This window comes from Callionymus lyra, chromosome 14 (genome assembly GCF_982586985.1).
Source record: "Callionymus lyra chromosome 14, fCalLyr1.hap1.1, whole genome shotgun sequence".
NCBI classification, from domain to species: Eukaryota; Metazoa; Chordata; class Actinopteri; order Syngnathiformes; family Callionymidae; genus Callionymus; species Callionymus lyra.
The window spans coordinates 21,420,533-21,438,823 of NC_141831.1; the positions used below are offsets into that span (position 1 = coordinate 21,420,533).

An 18,291-nucleotide genomic window follows, 5' to 3' on the forward strand; every position below is an offset into this window, starting at 1 on the left:
GTAGTTTTAAATAGCTACAGTTTTTTTCTTCTTTCTATTGAAACTGTTATTTCATATTCAAACACTGAATATCTGCAGTTATTTAAAAATCTATCGTGGAAAACAGTCATAGAACTTCTTTTTTTTAAAGTTTTACAGCCTTAAATTCAAAATAAACAGTATTTAATTGTACTAATAAAGGGGTTAAATTGCATGACTTGTCTTCATGGTGAAGATTGACAGCCTTGAAGCAACAGAACGGAAAAGAAAAAGAAGTTCATCAACTGTAAAGTGTCAACCGCGATGTTGTTAGAGGGCGAGAAAAGAGGAGTCGAGGAGGAAGTGAGAAAAAAAAGGGCAAGGCTGACTCCGGTGTGGTGAGACAGGTCAACTGACTCAGTCGCATTCCTGTCGTCCAGATTTATTGTGGCTCGGGGTCCCGAACAGGCCCGGAGCTGCGGCCAAATTACAGTCATCCAGTGCATTCCTGCGCTGCAAACACAGGTTAGCAGCCGGGCCCAGTAAGTGCTAGGTGCTGGCTGCTGACAAATGACTTCCTTTGAAGGGAACAAAAGGCCGAGAGAGTCTGGATAGTTACCGTGTGACGACAACCAGACGTCATGTCTGCCCATCTCTGCCCATTTCAAATCAATGTGGGTTTGATTCTCCGCTTTTGTTATTGTCTCGTCGGATGTTTTATGACGCGGCCTCCCGAAAAAAACACCCAGGATGGGCTGGTTAATGGCAGCTAGTCGTCCAGCCTAATACCAGGTTCCCGGACCGCTAATGACGCTAATTAGTCCTAATACTGACGTGAAGACCAGATCCTGCACCGTCTTCTCGTGTGACTCACATTGTGTTCCCGTGTGTGTCCTGCAGGCGTTCACAGGCATCAGTCCCAGGACCTCTCAGGGTACTACTCCCTTCCTCCAGGGGGCGTGGGCCAGATCACACCCTCCATGAGCTGGTGAGTCACACTCGGTACACATTGAGTCGAAAGAGTTTTTGGTGTTTGTTCTTCTGAATGAAAGTGTTACGCGGCAGCTGTGTCACATCAGCCGTCCATCACTGTCTCACCTGCACGTCACAGGGGTTCACCTCGGGTCCGGTTGCCCGCCAGCCTTTGATCCTCAGGGTTTATAGGTCACTCTTTAACCTTTGACCGCCGGACCGAAAAGCAAAAGAATGTACCCAACTGCCACTTCTACACTTTCTAAACACAGCAGATGACTCACTCTGATGAGTCAAGTTTGTCTATCTACCAAGAACAAAAATAACTTTTTTTTAAATATTCAAATAAAACAAGAATTATAATCTTTACAATCTTATTAAAGAATCGCTTCATCTGTTGGAGCTATTTTGCTTTCTTTACTTTAAACATACCTTATAATAATACATTTAATGTGGAAAGAAAAATAATTGTATGTTATTTTAGTTTTCCTTTAGTTTAAAACTCTGAAATATTTTAAATGTGTTATATTGTCATTTCTTTAATATCTATATATAGCGGATTTGATCATGTATACTATGCTAAAAAACATTTAATCTACATTTTAAATGCACTTAAGGAGTGATTGAAAACTATATACAAATTTAAAAATGACAATTTGACAGTATTGACACAAAGAAAGTATTGGTTATGATTAATAAAACTCCAATAAAACTACCCTTATAAGTTGTTTTTTTAAAAGAAATGAATGGGGAAACATATTTTTAAAATATACTCCACTAAGGTGTTTTCTAAATAAAGAAATGTTGCGTAAAATACCTTCCAACTCTATTTAAGTTAGTTGTTCAACCCTTTTTAAATTTGTACAAAATAAGTAATAAAAAATAAATAAGCAGCTGACAATTGTTAACGGTGTAGAGGACACCCTGGAAAGTTCAGCATCACAAACCACCACCGACACATGCAGAAATCTTTAAAGTGCGGGAGGAAACCAGAGTGCATACAGAGGATTCATGTCTGGAACATTGTTAACAACAATTGAAAATCGGTGAAAACCAAACTAATTCTCCTCTTGTGAACTCGGAGGACGAGCCGAGGAAAACAGAAGTGACATTTAACTAATCCATCACATTACAAGAGGCCCCAACAAGCAGATAATCTGGGTTAGAGGAGATTATCTCTTATAATACTTGAGTCAAGTGTTCTTGATAAAAACGTCTGGACTGGAAGATCATCCGATGAGGGACGAGCATCAAACGTGTGACATTTAGACGGAGCCGGCCCTCAGGACCCGAGACACGGGGATGTAATGAGCAGATTTGACTCTGATCCGAGGTCCAGTGGACGAGGTTTTGTTTCTTCATCCATGTTGAGGTCTGGATTCCCACAAAGTGTCCCTGAAATCTAATCCAGGATTTGAGAAATAATGCCTCGGTGAACCACTTGAAGACAACATTGAGCGTCAAACGATCTCAGCATCGTCCACTAGATGGCAGTCTCAGCTTCAAGGAACTTTTTCAATGAAACCTCTTCATCTTTGACCCGAGAGCGCCACCAACTGAGCATAACTTACTATGTCCTAAATATGCAAAAAGATAAAAGCATTTTATAAGTGGTTAAAACTGCTAATTTGACTGTAATTATTTTAGATGTTTTAATTTACTTTTATAAATAATTTATTAAGGAACTGTATAAGTGTTTACTTGTGTTTATTAATTCACTTGTATACAGAAAAAAGTAGTTAAAAGACCAAACATTGTCAGTCATACACATCTCAAATTGATCAGATTGTATTCGCTATAACTTTATTGATACCTTAATGGCCACAATGACGGCAAAAGTTTAAAATTGATCGGAGAATGATAGCTTCGGAAAGTTGATCTGAAGGTGGATTAGACCTAGAGTAGCCCTCTGGCTCAGCTCTTTTGTTCCAGGCGTCTCCCAAGAGAAGCCAGCAGGACTTGTCTTCTGAATCCACCTGAGCAGCTCAAGGGGGGGGGGGGCAGGAACCGGTTTCATCCCGCGGTCTCCTCCCAGCTTCAGGCCTTCGCTGGAGATATTGGGAGGATGGACAGAGTGGAGGAGATAAGGAGATGTGTGTGTGTAGGTGTGTGTGTGTGTGTGTGTGTATTCATTGAAGCAGCAGAATGTGGAAGTTTAGTGGGGGGAGGGGTGTGCTCTCGGGGGGGTTGCTGTTTGGTTTTTCAACATATCAAAGGATCCGGCTTCATCCCCACCCTCCACCTCCCATGGATTTGTGCTCCTGCGCTAATCCAGATTGTCCACAGGGGGGCAGTGATGGTCTTTGTAGTATTGACGAGTGGCTGTCGATGAAAGCGATTGTGAGCCGCTAACACCAGTGAAGTTGTTGCTATTGTTCCTCTCCGCCTTGCTGTGGCAGGCAGAGTCAGTCCGTCTACCCCGCCCTGCCCTCCTGCGCGTTCAGGCCGTCCTACGCCGGCAACCTTTCCAGCGCCTCCTCCTACTCCAGGTACCACCACCGGCTGGACGGAGTCCTGAAGCTTCGGTTTCAAGATTGTCCCGTGTGTCTGCTTCAGAGTCCAGAGGGACTTGTGTGTCGAGCCTCGCTGCTGTGTGCAACTCTTGTCTGTCACGTTTAAAGTTAGCGCAACTCGGCTTTTTTCGTCTACCGCCCTCTAGTGGCAACTCTTGTTTGTGTCGTTGGGTTAGAATTCCCTGAAGCGTAGTAGGCCATAAATCCTGTGACATACTATTGCCTTGCTCTGAGTAAGACGCACTGTAACTTAAGATTAAGATCTATACAAGTCATGTTAGATTCTGTAGCCATTTTATTTAATAAACTTTATTGCCAGTGTTAAAAAACGCACCATAGGATCATAGATCAACAAAATAAAGACATACTTACATTATATTAGTCCTCCAGCTCTCATCAATACAGTAAGTACAATTATGTTCCTGATAGCTTTAATTGTCCATTGCTAACAGATTTTAGTTCTATGCTCAATTTTTTTTAAAGAAAAGGACAATTGCATCACAGGACAATTGGCATAACATTAGCTGTGTTGCTAACTAGCATTAGCTTACATTAAGAACTTTTTAGCAATTCAGGCAAAACTGAGACTACTTCCCTCGATTATGAGGTTTTTTTATTCTGAAACAACAAACAATATTTAATCTACAAATACATTTATTTTAGAGAAACTAGCTATTTTGTTCACAGAGCAAACATAGATCAGGGAAAGATACTATATGTTTAAATAAATGTGTAATAGTTTAGAACAGAGCTGAACAGTTACATTGCCTCAGGGGCTAAATTTTATACTGTAACTGCCGTCAATTAGGTCCTAAATAAAGAACTTAAGAAATTTGTATTTATGATAAATATCAACCTATAAATAAATAAAGTGACATTGCCTTCTGCCTTCTGACTGGTACTGACCACTGCACACGACAAAAATCACATTGATTTACTTTTTAGGAGAATAAAATGCCTTTTTTTGTTAATTTTCTTGAGAATAAATGTGTAATATTGAAAGATCATAAAATAATTGATCTTCGATCTGCTCTGAATTGAGGCTTTTCGCTGCTGTGTGGCTGTAAATTAAGATGTTAACACATTAAATGGTTTGATCAACACCTGCAAAGATGTTTAAAATTATAGTTTCTGTCATCGGTGTTTCTCTTATCAATGCAGATGTGAATGAATAATTTGTGAAGCTATGTCGCCCTCTAGTGGTATAAATGGAAAACCACTGCGCACATGTTAAAAAGTGTTTTGTTTTGTAAACGCAGCTTTGAAGCTTCCAGTCCAGTCGCTTCTCGCTTTGGCGCCTCCTGCCAGTTTAGAACCAAAACAATGTCCGCTTTTTGTCTTCGCAGGTTCTCTCACTCCATGATGCTGGGTCCGTCCGGCATGCACCCCACGGGGATCCCCCACCCAGCCATAGTGCCCCCTACAGGCAAGCACGAGCACGACCAGTACGACAGAGGCATGTACGGGTGAGTGTCTTCACGTGCAAGGATGAAAGTTCCCGGGACGCGGTGGATGACGCCGTTTGTCGCGTCGCCCTCAGGAAGCAGCACGTGGAGGTGAAGAGGGAGAAGGAGCCCAAGAAGCCGGTCATCAAGAAGCCGCTCAACGCCTTCATGCTCTACATGAAGGAGATGAGGGCAAAGGTCATCGCCGAGTGCACGTTAAAGGAGAGCGCCGCCATCAACCAGATCCTGGGCCGGAGGGTGAGACACACACACACACACACACTGATGTGGTGAGTTGACCAGAGGAGATGATCCAACAAACGTGTGTGTTTGTCCAGTGGCATGCGCTGACCCGGGAGGAGCAGGCCAAGTACTACGAGCTGGCCCGGAAGGAGAGACAGCTCCACATGCAGCTCTACCCGACCTGGTCCGCCCGAGACAACTACGTAAGCATGTTCCTCTGCACACCTGTGACACAACAACTACACAACCTTGACCCACACCACCGTGAACACGGTCATAGTCAAGAACTGCTGATTTAAATAGTATTTTTAACTGATTTAGATACAAGAAATTTGTATTTAAATATATAAATATACAATTTTATACCAGCATTTATGTAGCTTAGCAATCAAGCTAACTTTCCTGTTTAAATAATGACCATATAATTGGACACGTTGTTTGTAACTGAAGATATGTTGTTGCGTTATCGACTTCAAAATGTATGTTAAAGAAGACTATAGTTTATAGTATAGTAGAGATAGTAGATAGTAAAAATTTTCTTAGGTTTTTTTTAACTTATAACCTTGCTAACATATGCTAACGGCTAATTGATCTCACGTTCTAACTGTCGAAACTGGATAAAGAAGAAAATGTCCCAAAAACTTGCAGAAATCGATCGAAATGTATTTAAAATATAACATTTAATTAAAAGTCAAAGTATATTAAAATAATGCGAAAAATCTTTTCGTTGTTAAGTGAATAAAAAAGCTGAAAAAACTCAAATGCAAAGAATGTATATCTATTATTTATTACATTTATTACAACTAAAGCTAAAGAATGAAATAAATGGGTAAAATCAGCAGGAATGTTAAGAGAGTCATTTAAAATATTAAATAAATAAAAAAAAGATTAGTAAAAAAACATATAAAAAAACATTTTACACTACTTAATCTACATTTATAAATTAACAACCCAACACAAGTAAGTGTTTTTCATATTCCTGGTGTTTTTTCTCATAAGTTTTTATTTCTATTTCCATTTGAATTAAATGTTTTTAAGCCTTTATCGACCCGTTTTCACTTGCCAGACAAGACAGCTACAGATAAACGTGTACGACTGAATAACAACAGCTACGCAACCATGTTTGTCGTCTGTGATTCTGTCTCCGAGAACTCTTGGGACTAGGAAGTAAACCTCGTAAGAGAGTGTCGGGGGGGTGACTAGGGTCCTGGTCCGAGCCAGTGGTCTGATGTATGTGGGCTGCTCTGTGCCTCTGACTTGTCGGTCTGCTGTTAAACTCTTTCAGGAGGCGGGCCTTAGCGGGGAAAAGAGTAAAGCTGATTGGGTAGGGACTCATCTTACGGTGGATTTATGCCTCTGTGGTGGGAACAGCCGAGCTGCATGAAAGGGATTGTGGGTATCAAGTTTGCATGCAAGAGTTTCTGACTGACCCGAGCTGCACAGACGCCGCCGCAGCTGGTCGCTCGGTGACGGAAGCACGTTTCCGTGGCGACGACCGCGCGTCACACAGAGGTATAAATCCGCCCGACTTGCTGACTAACAGAGCCGGGCTGCATGGCTGACTGCGCATCATCTTCCACCAGATTTGTTAGCGGATTGAACGACGTCAGGGGACGAGTTACAGTTTAGTTTAATGTAAAGAGCTGCGTCGGTTCACGTGTCGGTGTCTAGAGCGACGTCTGGAGATAGAAAAGATCACTTTGTGTGCTGGGCGACACTTTCATTTGGTGAAACCAACAAATAAATCACAAGAAAAACTTCCTTCCTTTCGCATCTTGAGGAGTCTCTGCAGAAAACAGCAAAGCTTTACACGGTATCAAGTCGTGATGTAATGTTTCACTTCTAACAACTGTCAGATTTCATTTGCACTTAAAATTCTTGACACCTCAGGCCCCGAGTTTCACTTGTCAAGAAAAAACACCTGTTTTTTTTTTTTTTACAGTTTTCAAGATTTAATTTTTTTACGATTTAAATGTTAAGTTAGTTAAATAAAAAAATGTAACTCTTAAAGGCATAAAATTACTTAGCAGGTTGAATTTGGCACCAATGTAGCTTTTAAAAAATCTGGACGATAAAATATAAATATGCAAATAAAAATTAACGTTTAAACTAAATATCTTTATTTTTTAATGCGGCTTAAAGTTGCAAACCAAAAAATAAACGTATTTGTAAGTTAAATTATTAGAAAGAAATGTCTTTTTCTTAATGATACCTTAGGCTATTTATTTCTTTATTTTTTTACATTTCTATTTATTTCTTTATTTTTTACATTTCTATTTATTTTTAATTAACAACATAATATGACGTTTCTAGATTTTTTAATGTAAGCTATGAAGTCGGTTCATTAAATAAATTCTCAACTGAAGAAAATGTGTATATTTAAAAATAAATGCTGATTAAAGCCAATAGAACGACTTGAACTAATATTCCTTGTTAGTGTTGATATTTACACGTTCATTGCTCTCACGTGGTTTTATATTATTAGTATTTTGAGTATTACCATGAAGAATAAACACAGTAAATCTAGGAGCAGGACGATCCACATGTTCTGGCTGCGAATGAATCAGTTTCTGTTCCAATCAGTTGGACCTTGAAGTGCAGTTGAGCTCCTGGTTCGTAGGTGTTTCTCTCTGTTGCGCCGCATCCTCCGCCTCACTCGCCCCGAGGACCCGTGCATGTCTACAGACCCCCCCGAACAAATCTGCTGTCCTTGCTTTGGTTGAGCGTTTGCTGCTTTCAAATGTTGCAAATCATCCTGCTTCTTGTGAGGAGGTCTGACCGTGGGGTCAGCAGGTCCACCGACCAATCAAAGACATTTGGGATCAGCTACTGATTTTTAGCTCAAACCATTGTTCCCGGAACGTTTCCAATAAGACTTTCTTTTTTCTTTCTTTCTTTTGCGCAGGGCAAGAAGAAGAGAAGAAAACGAGAGAAGCAGCAGGACTCCAACACAGGTGATTATTAATAATAATATTAATAATATCTGAGCATGAATGGATAAAAAAAGCATCATAATAACAAACATTAATATCATTACATATATATATATGATAATAATAATAATAATAATAATAATAATAGAAAGCTCAATTTAATAAATTAATCCTTAACAGAAGAAAATGTGAATATTATCCGATATATCTTTTATTTAGTGTAGAGTTATAAAAGCTAGTTAAATCCTGAAAGTATTGTTTTAAGTTTGTTGTTTATTAGCTTCAATTTAAGTTATACGTTAGCATGAAGCTACTGTACATGCTAGCTTCAACTACTTCCTGATTCTATAGAAAGTATTTCTTAATATAATCATTTTACTTTTTCAATTAAAATGTTCTTTGTAAACCAACTAGTACTGGCATCTACCACAGATCCAGTGCAGAGCTGTAGGAGCTAGAAATAAAATACCAACATAAATCATTTGTATAATTTTGTTGTTTGTTAGCTTCTAGTAAAGCTACGCACTAGCATGACGCTACATACTAGCTTAATACTACCAGCTTCTGCAGCAAGAATAACATGTTTAGTTTTTATTATACATTAAAAATAATACATTAAACATTGTTTTAAGTAAAATAAAAACATACTAATGTTGTCATTGAAGAATCTTTTTTAGGATTGACTTTAACAGAAGCTAACTACTGACTAACTTAACCCTAACCTTTGAGAAACTACAAGCATTGGAGTTGTAGCCACTTCCTGTCGATCACTTTTGAGTCCTTCCTGTCACTCACACCGTAAAATAGTTTTCATTTATCTCAACATTTTTGAATCATTCAAACGCTCACGCTGAGTCAGAGCGCCCTCTGGTGGACGTATATAAAAGTGTGTAACAAATATGATCGACGTCATGAGTCAATGGAGTCGCGACTCGTCGTGAGCATCGACTCTCGCCTTCTTAACTGTCGCTCTTAACTCTGTATCTTATGAAAGAAGCTTCTCAAACTTCCTTCTTCTTCTTCTCTTCCTGTCCTCCTTTCCTGCTTTCCCTGCATGCGGCTCAGACCCGGGCTCTCCTAAGAAATGCCGAGCTCGCTTCGGCCTCAACCAACAGACGGACTGGTGTGGTCCCTGCAGGTGTGTACCCCACGTCCACCACCATCCGACCTGCCGCTCCATTATGACCGTCTGTCAATCAAAACCATCAAGTTACCTTCCGATCTTCCAAGAGTCCTGTCGCTCTGTCACCGACTGAACTAGTTAAAAACACGCAAATTATTCTCTCTCAATCGGGGCTAGATAGGGGCGAGAGGTGGGGGACACCCTGGACAGGAAGCCAGTCCATCTAACACACACCAACCTGGCCATCTCCTCTCCTGCACTGCTCATCTTCTTCTACTTCCATCTCTCTCTCTCTCTCACTTCAAATGTGTTGTTTGAACGATCAGCCAGAATTCCACTGGGTCTAGCATTGAACCCTGAGGAACACCACGCTGCTCTAGAACTACTAAAATGACTCACGATTGGTCCTCGACTTACGACGGATCCCACCTGTGTTTCTTGATCATAGTCCTGAAAACGTGTCTCATCGTGTCCATGTTGTTGTTGTTTGTGTTGTCGTTCGTGTCATCTCTCCTTCTGACGTTTATCATCCACACTTTATTCACAGATAACTCTCTCTGACTGTCCTTAGGAGGAAAAAGAAGTGCATTCGCTACCTTCAAGGAGGAGGCTGCCTCAGTCCAGCTTCTTCAGATCTAAGTGCTATAGACTCTCCCCCGTCTCCCCCTCCTGCGCCCCCCTCACGACCACACCCGCATCACCAGCGGCCCGTCTCGCCCTCCAAACACTCGCCTCCACTCTCTCACACACACCGCCAACTGACGGGGAAGCAGACGCACAACTCCACGGCGGCGCTATCGGCCGCCAAAGCTGCCGGACTGTCGCTTAAAGTTCTGATGGAGACTCAGTGACCCCTCACCCCCAACCTCCCCCCCTCTGTTGCTTGGACCGAAAACATTTTTTAACCAAACATTCTTCTTCATAGACTTATAAGGTGTTTTTTTTAAAAGGTTCCTAAAGGAGTATTTAACCAGGATTTCAATTGTTTTTTAAAAAAGTCATTTCGAACTGTGAACTACGCGACAATCTGAACCCGTTTTTTTAAAGTTTAAGCAACATTCTGGCACTTTTGCGTCTCCTGCTGTATCAACCGTTTTCCGCTCTTTTCACACACTTCCGTCGCTGGTGGAGAAGACGAGGGATTTTTATTGTTATTATTATTATTATTTTCCCAGTGTTTGACTGAACATTTTTGCAGCTCTGTAAACTGAACTGAGACCAAATGTGTTGTAAAGTTTTTTTTATATAAATGTCAGGATCCTCTGTTCGACTTTTATGTTTGTGTAAAAAAAAAAGAAAATCAAGAAAAATGACTCAGATATTCAGAAAGCAATACGAGTTTCTACATCTGTGGCTTTATGTTGTTCACATGTTTCTCTGCATGTTCCATCTTTTTTTTTTTTAAGTTGTTTTGATGCGCCAAATATTTTGTACAGCAACTCGCCAGCAGAGGGTACTATTGTGATAGACATGGCTTGTTCTGGTTCCATTTTTGTTTTTTACATCTCAACTGTTGTATTTTGTTTTGTTTGTAATAAATTGTTCAAATATCCTGTCAAGGGCGTAAAGGTCTGATGAAGAGAAGGTGACACGAGTTCACTGATGCCACCTTTTATTAATGTCAACGGTTAGAGCGGAGAGTGAGGGAATGAATTGAATTATTTTAAATAAAATGAGCTTTTATGTTCAAGAGATAAACCTACAAAAAACCATAGATTGCAGCTGAGCATTAGCTAGTGATGAAGCTTCATGAAGCAGTGTCATGTTGTTTAGAGGTCAGTAGGTGGCGCCATCAGTTTCAAAACGTGATGTTTCATTAGAACAGTTGTTTTAAAATAGTGCAGAGACCGCCATCTAGTGGACTATGAAAATAATGACACTGCTTCATGAAGCTTCATCAGACTAGGGCTGCACGATATATCTAAAAAATATATCAATATTGCGATATACATGTGCGATAATTTATATTTTTCTATTGTAAAAATCAAGCATGTCTTAAATGCGCACTTTGACAAATCAGTGTCACGTTCTGTAAAGTTGTCAATTTGTACGTCTACGTCTCGTCCGTATGTGAGCTGTGCGGCGCAGCTTGCTAGGCTTGGTTGCTATGGCGACGCGTCTCATTGGCACGCCGACTTAGCGCTGCTCAGTATATACACGGAAGTAAGATTAACTTATGAGCACGACTTAAACGCGAGTGATCCAGTCATCCATCTCTTCGGGAAGCCGATGCAAGTCCCGCGAAACTGTAAAAGTGATATTCTTCTCCAATCATGTCGGCACCGAAATGCGTAAATAAAGGAAAGCGAAATATCGCACAGTTTACCTTCTCTAAACCCCCGGAGCTCCCCTACAGTACACGCTCCTGCATTTTTAGGTGAAAGAAAGAAATATTGCATTAATATCCATAATCGCAATTCAAGAGACCAATATCGTAGAGCCCTACATCAGACCATCACTAGCATGTGTCTATTGTGGTTGCAGAAGAAAGATTTCAGAATAAATTACTTCTTCTGCAATGTTTAAAAGCAAACGGGACTAATGTAGACTCAGCATAAATATTTCACTATTGACCTTGATTTATGGCACATCAGACCTACATTCAAACATCTTCTGCACATAGGAACTCCTGTGTTGTTCTCAGTATTATCTTGTTCTTTAAGTGTATATACTTTTTTGAGTATTGCTTTGTTTAAGCACTTTGTGACCCTGGTCTGGAAAAGCGCTATATAAATAAATATTACTTACTTACATACTAGACTGATATTCATTTATAAAGTTCAAAGGTCATCAGAAGTTATTATGCATCTGCAGACTGGAAACAGAAGTCACTAAACAAACATCACTGGTCATAATGTTAAGTGTTCAAATGAGTCAAGAAACTAAAACAAAAATACTTTTATACACTTTATTTACTCCTTCAATTCTTCTGAAAAGTCAACAGTTTGTGTTCAACACTTCCTTATCAGTAAAACATGAGGAAGCAACTCGCACAACAGAGTTAAAAAAAAAGAAGAAAATGAAGCAGAAATATTCCCCCGCCTGCCAAAGCGTTTTGAAAACGTGGATCCAAGCTAAACAGAAAAGAAAGGAAGTGAAGAAGAAGAAGTACAAAGTGCCGTGAAAGCGGGACACTCATCCAGGACACAGTGTGTGTGGAAACCGAGTTTATTTAAATAATAAAACCACACAGTTAAAAGGGTCATGCTAGCAGGAGGGAGGAGTCGAGGCTAAATATACTAAATATTAACAAGTATGAACAACACCAGTGCAGCCGTCGCTTCAGTGAGGCGAGTGTTGACCAACCACTACTTCTCTTCGCACCACTGGTTCTCTTTGCGTACCTGTGGGAGACAACACAACGTTCAGATGACACCTGTGGGTGAGGGCGGGAGCGCGGGTGCGTACCTGGGCTTCCTCCTCCTCTGTGAAGTCGTTCTTGATGTTGAACGTCTTCCGGATGTCCTCGGGGGTCTTGCCTTTGATCATGTTGGCCACCGTCTTGCAGGTGACGTCTAACAGTCCTTTGATGTCCAGATAGTTGGCGGCCTGGAACGAAACGCATCATTTTACTCATGCGTCACTGCGCCACCTACAGGTAAGGAGGGGGAATGCCTTAACAGATACAAACTTGAGTGTTTGTGTTGCTAGTGATGGGTTGATGAGGCATTGATGGAACCCCGTTTGAAGATTGTTTTTATATTTCATTGAATTAGTAACATCAGAGCCAAATATAAAGCAGAGAGCGCCATCTAGTGGCCTTTAATAATGAAGACAGCCGTTTCAAGAGCCCTCATCAACCCATCACGACGATCAGCCACTAGCTTCTGACGCCGTGTAGACCAAACGTGATGTTGCTCAGGAAGCTGCTATTGGATAAGCTCACATGAACTGTAGCATCTTTAAGAAGGTATTTGTCAGCCAGACTTGAGTACCTCTAGTTCTGAAGAGGGCGCTAGAACACGGGCACTGAAACGGATACACAATCATGCTAATAAAATGCTCAATGCAAACAAAAATGTGAACACAGCGCATTAATCTGCAGATCTGTAGGCAAACAGGTGCGCGACCATCAGGAGAAGAGAAAGAAAAAAATTGTAGTCTGTAACAATTGCAAATATTTTGCAACATCATTTTACAGCAGAAACTTGTTGTAAATGTTCGCAGTATCATGCCCTTCACCTTAAAAAAAAAAAAAAGGCCTAAAATCTCCAACATTATGACCACTTAGATCACTCTAGTCCGTCTATTCTGGACAGAAATGAACACCATCACTCTTCCACAACAACCTCCAGCCACGCTGTAAACAGTCTCTTCTTTCAACAGCTCAGAGTCCACATGTGTGGCAGCGACTATTGGCCTGATGCTCACATGCTGAACGATCACTGCTCTCAGTTTTCAGACCCCTTTCCTGCAGTTGCTGGGCAACGACAGTCGCGGACCTCAAGCCAGCCTTTTAGCTCCCGTGATGAAACATTGATCAGACGTTTCAAATTATGATCCTTAGACTGTCGGCCAATCACACGCCACCGATATTTTCACATGGCTTATACATGATGTTTTGTATTTACTCATACGATTGATTAGATCTTTCAATTATTTTGATACATTTGTCATTTATAGTGTTGGTTTTAACTTTTTCTGGCGACTTATTCTTGTATGGGTTCGACCATTTCACTATTCTAAACAATAAAGATAAAGTGTGTCTAGAAAATGTCCGTCTAAATGAGGGTTTTGTTCCAACCAATCAATCGTCAGGCAAACACCATATTGAACGGTGTGTACTTTGGATCGGTTTAAACAAACGGCAGAACACGACTGACTTTGAGATTCTGGAGGTTTAAAAGTACCGACATCCAAACAACTTTCTGCATCAGCTCACACAAAACATTGGTGAACTAATGAGCAAAAGTTCAGTCTGAACTCACTGGACAATGTATCAAACTGCGGCAACATAAGATTCCAAAAACAAGCCGTCTGGGACAAAACAAAACAACCGACAGTATCACTGACTTTACCAGTTAATTCTTCGTGCACCATCAGAATAACAAGTTAAAAATTACACCAGTACTCTGTTAGTAGAAACTAAGCTTCCAACCAAATGTTCAGTGCTCAAACTACACAAGGCATGATGCGACAACGTACACATCTGACTGAAAGTGTTATTCCTGGGTTATATAAACATGTGAAAAAGTTTTATTGAAAATATAGTGAGTAGAGAGAAAGACGTAAAAACATGCGACACATCTTACTTTTCCGAGCATCTCACCGTCACCAAGTGAGAACAAATTCACAGCACTTGACTAAAGTTAATGATAATCTTATATTACACAAATAAACTTGAGACTTATGGGTTGTTTTTATTTTTGCACGTAAAACACCCTAGTTACGGTTGTAACTGCGGTTTTACGAATATGTGCTTGTCCCCCACTACAGGCTGTTGCTATGCGTTTCCTAGGAAGGTATAGTCTGATGAAGCTTAAAGTTCAGTTTAAAAATTATGTGATGTTTCATTAGAACAGTTGTTCAAAACCAAGAAAAAAAAAAAGAAAAAAAAAAAAAAGTGCAGAGACCACCATCTAGTGGACTCTGAAAGTAATGACACTGCGTCATGAAGCTTCATCAGACACTAACTAGTTGGAACAACTGCATCACAGTAAGAAGATTCCATTCAAGCTTGAGAAGTGTCCTGTGTGTAATCTGTATGCAAGGGTCTCCTCCCAATTTTTAAAAACCTTTAGATTAAGTGCTTAAAATGTTTGACCCCAGGTGTGTGTTTGCCAAACACAAAAGACAACAGCAGAATAAACACCATAAAAGCAGACACCGTAAATACCTCTTCCAAAGAGGGAGTTACACATTTTGACAACCTTTAAGAATTAATAGTGTAAAAGCTACCTTCGCTGGCAGGTACTCTGATCAATAATTAATGTGTAGTTTTTTGCATTTCAAAGTTTTTGTTGGTTACACGTCGATAGTATGCTAAGTTTGATAAAGTCAAGTTTTTTCAGTTCTTCACTCATCCAAGTGAATGATGACTTCTCCCTAAATCGAGGTGAAAAACACAAAAATCTAGTCAAATGTTTCTTATCCCTTTGCTAACATTCTCACAGCGTTTTTTGAAAAACATTCAGCCATTTCTTAAAGTTATTTTTCTAAACGACGAGCACAGAGAAGGTGAGAAAAGTCATCTACCAGAATGAGCTCAAACAGAGTGCCTTGGTCCACTTTAAGGAACTCCTGGTCCCACACAGGAATGTCGTCCGTTCTCTTCTCCTTGTTCTCGTCGTCCTCAAGCGGAGGAGGGTCGTCCTTGTGGTGAGTGCACCACTGGATCACCTGAGAGAAAGGACATGTTACACACAAGTCGCTCTTGCAGCAATAACAATAGCCCTTGCTCTGAATAACAATGCTTTGAGGTTTTCGCACAAAATATGTCAAATAACTTTGTAAAAATGTCACAGAGAAGGTGGAAAACTAGTTAACAAACTTGTTCTACTAGGAGGACTCTCCCTTCTCCAATCCTTAAAACTCATTGGCTGAAAGTTTTCTTCAGGATCAATTTTACAATTCTTATTTTAACTTTCAAAGCCATCCATAGTCAGGAGGCTCCTCCTTACATCAGTGATCTGATCCAGCCTTACACCCCAGCTCGGGCTCTGAGGATCAGAATCTACTGATGGTTCCTGAACAGGCTTCAGGACCAGAGGAGAGAAATTCTTCAGATGTTGCTCCTAAGCTTTGGATCGATCTTCCTCTCTCTCTGTGTTTGATGGAGTCTACTGACTCCTTCTAGAAACATCTTAAGACCGTTTACATTACTAATATATTACCAATTACATCAGACCTCCATTAGTGCAGGCTTTATCTTAATTATATTTGGGCCGCCAAGTTTATCACTGTGTTGTCTTGACCATGCATTTTTAACTGTGTATCATTTTGTTGCCCTTTGAACACACTTTACAACTCAAACTTACTTACTATGTGGATAGACATAGAAAATTCTGTCATATTGTTATGATTTACAAATTATTTTTGAATGAATTACCTTCTTAAGAATGGCTGCATTGACATTAGGGAGAGGAACCGGGTCGTCATCTCCTTCATCGTCCATGCCCAAATCTGTTTAAGGATAGTATTTTTGTTTTACTTTTAATATGTCAAACTCTCAACTCTGCAACGATGATCCAGTTCGGGGTAAGCTTGCCTTCCAACATGGTTTTGATGGTCACAGACTGCTTTGCTATCTCCACGTCCACCTCGAAGATCTCTCCATCGGAGCTCTGGAGTTTAATCGTGGGCATCGCCTGCTGACACACAAACACTCGCGTCAACATTAATACACATATAAATAACGCGCCACTTTAACAGCTGTGACTAAACGATAACCAATAACTTTTAAACATTGAATAATACTAACATGCTTAGCGATTAGTTAAAAAAAACAAACACGAGATACTGTAGGAATAGTTGATAAAATGCTTAATCATCTCTAGAGAAACCATCGTTGTGTTAGCAGCTAGCTACGTTTAAGCTAGCTGTTGATGCTATCGATTAAACGCAAGGTATAGCCATAAACATAATAGTATGTATCTTCGGAATTAAGCTGAATATTGTATAAAGTTGTGTAAACACGAATTAAAGTATGAAGTCCTTTTTTTAAACTAAAAATGTTAGCGCCTGTTGGTGTAGCAGTGTGCTAGCATTAGCATACAGCTAGCTACTAGCTAGGCCCGTCGTGAGCAGCAGATAAACAGGTACAACATTTCACCTGAATTTCAACGCTGACAACCAAATACACTCAAAACGAAGAGAGTTCTGTTGAAATACAAACCGCTTGTATGTGTTTTATTCGTGTGCAGGAGGTGAAGCAGGTCAGTCTGTGAATCTGCCGCCCGAAGAGTCGCTTTGTCAGCCGCTGGAGGGAGGAGTGTGAGTCGCTCGCACCTCTCGCTGCGTCTTATCGCCTCTTTCCGTCTCCAATATACTTGTGATTTAAACTCGCTTTAATATAGTTCATTTACTAGAATCACCGCTTTGATGTACACAAAACCTGTCATTGATGTGCTGTGTGTAATATAGATGAAAGCTATCGTTTATTGTGTTAATCTTGCTTTTTATTCAGTATTTATTCTCCTGCCAAAAAAAATAAAATAATGATAATATCGTAACATTATATTAAATCAATTTCAATTTGTTTTCTAAACAATGAAAGTAATTTCTGTTGCGTACACTTTATGGTTAATAGGAAGAAAATCCGTCTCTTTAAAAACTTTTCTTTACAAGTTGATGTCAACAAGGCAGAGTGAAGTTAAAGATTAAACACAGCCACATACACATTATATTAAGACATACAGTATTAAAACAATAATACAATTATAGAAGAACAAATATTTATATATATGTATTTATATATATAATTATTATTATTTTTTAAACCAATAAAAGCGATAACAATTAAATAAATCCTCTTTATAATAATAAATAATACAAATGAAACAAAATAAACACAATAATAAATCAATAATAAATTTATCAACGACATAAACAAAAGTACATGGTAACAAACTACAAACGTTTTAAAAATGGGGTACAGGGAGTCTTAAGTAAACATTACATGTATATATATTTTTTATTATATAGTCTGTGGACAAGAATGCGTAGCAGGCGTCGATCCTGGTAATGGTCCCTTTAATTCATTAAAACATAATCAGTTTTTATTTATGGAATTTAGTGCAGGTTCTTTCAGTTTGCCTCTATCATTCTTTGATATTTTTTCTACAACAGCATTTTCTATACATTGCATTAGTAAGTCCTCTTGTGAAGTTGTTTCTGTGCCACATGAGGTTTATTTCATTTTATTTTGAGAAGAGAACTTCTTCATGAATCTCTCAACTAGTCGCCGCCGATATAAGGACCTTTTTTAACCATTTTATTCTGTCATGATCCAAGATATCAATGGGCTTGCTGGTGCTCCGAGTTACATTTAAAGTTTCTATTAAGACATATTCTGAGATTTTTTAGTTCTAGCCAGAAGACTTGAGATATGAATAGTAGTATTTCCTCGATGGTGGTTGAATACTTGTACACACAAGTTGAGCTGA

The 18,291-nt window shown here is 39.6% G+C and overlaps 2 protein-coding genes across 9 annotated transcripts in view; one reads left to right on the top strand and one right to left on the bottom strand.

The window, feature by feature from the left end:
- tcf7 (transcription factor 7) overlaps positions 1 to 10,746 on the top strand; it is a 44,471-nt gene extending 33,725 nt beyond the window's left edge. Inside the window, exons 5-13 of one of the 8 annotated variants that reach the window (XM_087806890.1) lie at positions 859 to 946; positions 3,330 to 3,419; positions 4,790 to 4,909; positions 4,984 to 5,146; positions 5,227 to 5,334; positions 6,417 to 6,455; positions 8,037 to 8,085; positions 9,130 to 9,202; positions 9,759 to 10,746. In XM_087806890.1, coding sequence (XP_087663016.1) covers positions 859 to 946; positions 3,330 to 3,419; positions 4,790 to 4,909; positions 4,984 to 5,146; positions 5,227 to 5,334; positions 6,417 to 6,455; positions 8,037 to 8,085; positions 9,130 to 9,202; positions 9,759 to 10,038 — 1,010 coding nt within the window. In that variant the 3' untranslated portion in view covers positions 10,039 to 10,746. Of the gene's footprint in view, positions 1 to 858; positions 947 to 3,329; positions 3,420 to 4,789; positions 4,910 to 4,983; positions 5,147 to 5,226; positions 5,335 to 6,416; positions 6,456 to 8,036; positions 8,086 to 9,129; positions 9,203 to 9,734 lie in introns of all 8 variants that reach the window. The other 7 variants (XM_087806894.1, XM_087806891.1, XM_087806892.1 and 4 more) reach the window with 7 other exon arrangements.
- A 1,335-nt stretch (positions 10,747 to 12,081) lies between these two features.
- On the bottom strand, positions 12,082 to 17,128 carry skp1 (S-phase kinase-associated protein 1). The gene is made up of 6 exons (XM_087807641.1): positions 17,022 to 17,128; positions 16,395 to 16,494; positions 16,236 to 16,309; positions 15,383 to 15,526; positions 12,596 to 12,736; positions 12,082 to 12,531 (listed from the first exon to the last, which is right to left on the bottom strand). Exons 2-6 carry the CDS (start codon positions 16,489 to 16,491, stop codon positions 12,496 to 12,498), a joined length of 492 nt encoding a protein of 163 aa, XP_087663767.1. The 5' UTR covers positions 16,492 to 16,494; positions 17,022 to 17,128; the 3' UTR covers positions 12,082 to 12,495.
- Positions 17,129 to 18,291: the final 1,163 nt, after the last annotated feature.

Excerpts from the sequence above, each read along its gene's own strand:
- skp1 (XM_087807641.1), bottom strand. The coding sequence starts at position 16,491 with ATGCCCACGATTAAACTCCAGAGCTCCGATGGAGAGATCTTCGAGGTG. Across the intron at positions 15,527-16,235 it reads ATGCAGCCATTCTTAAGAAG|GTGATCCAGTGGTGCACTCA; the intron begins GTAATTCATTCA and ends CCTTTCTCTCAG. Across the intron at positions 12,532-12,595 it reads CAGAGGAGGAGGAAGCCCAG|GTACGCAAAGAGAACCAGTG; the intron begins GTACGCACCCGC and ends TGTCTCCCACAG.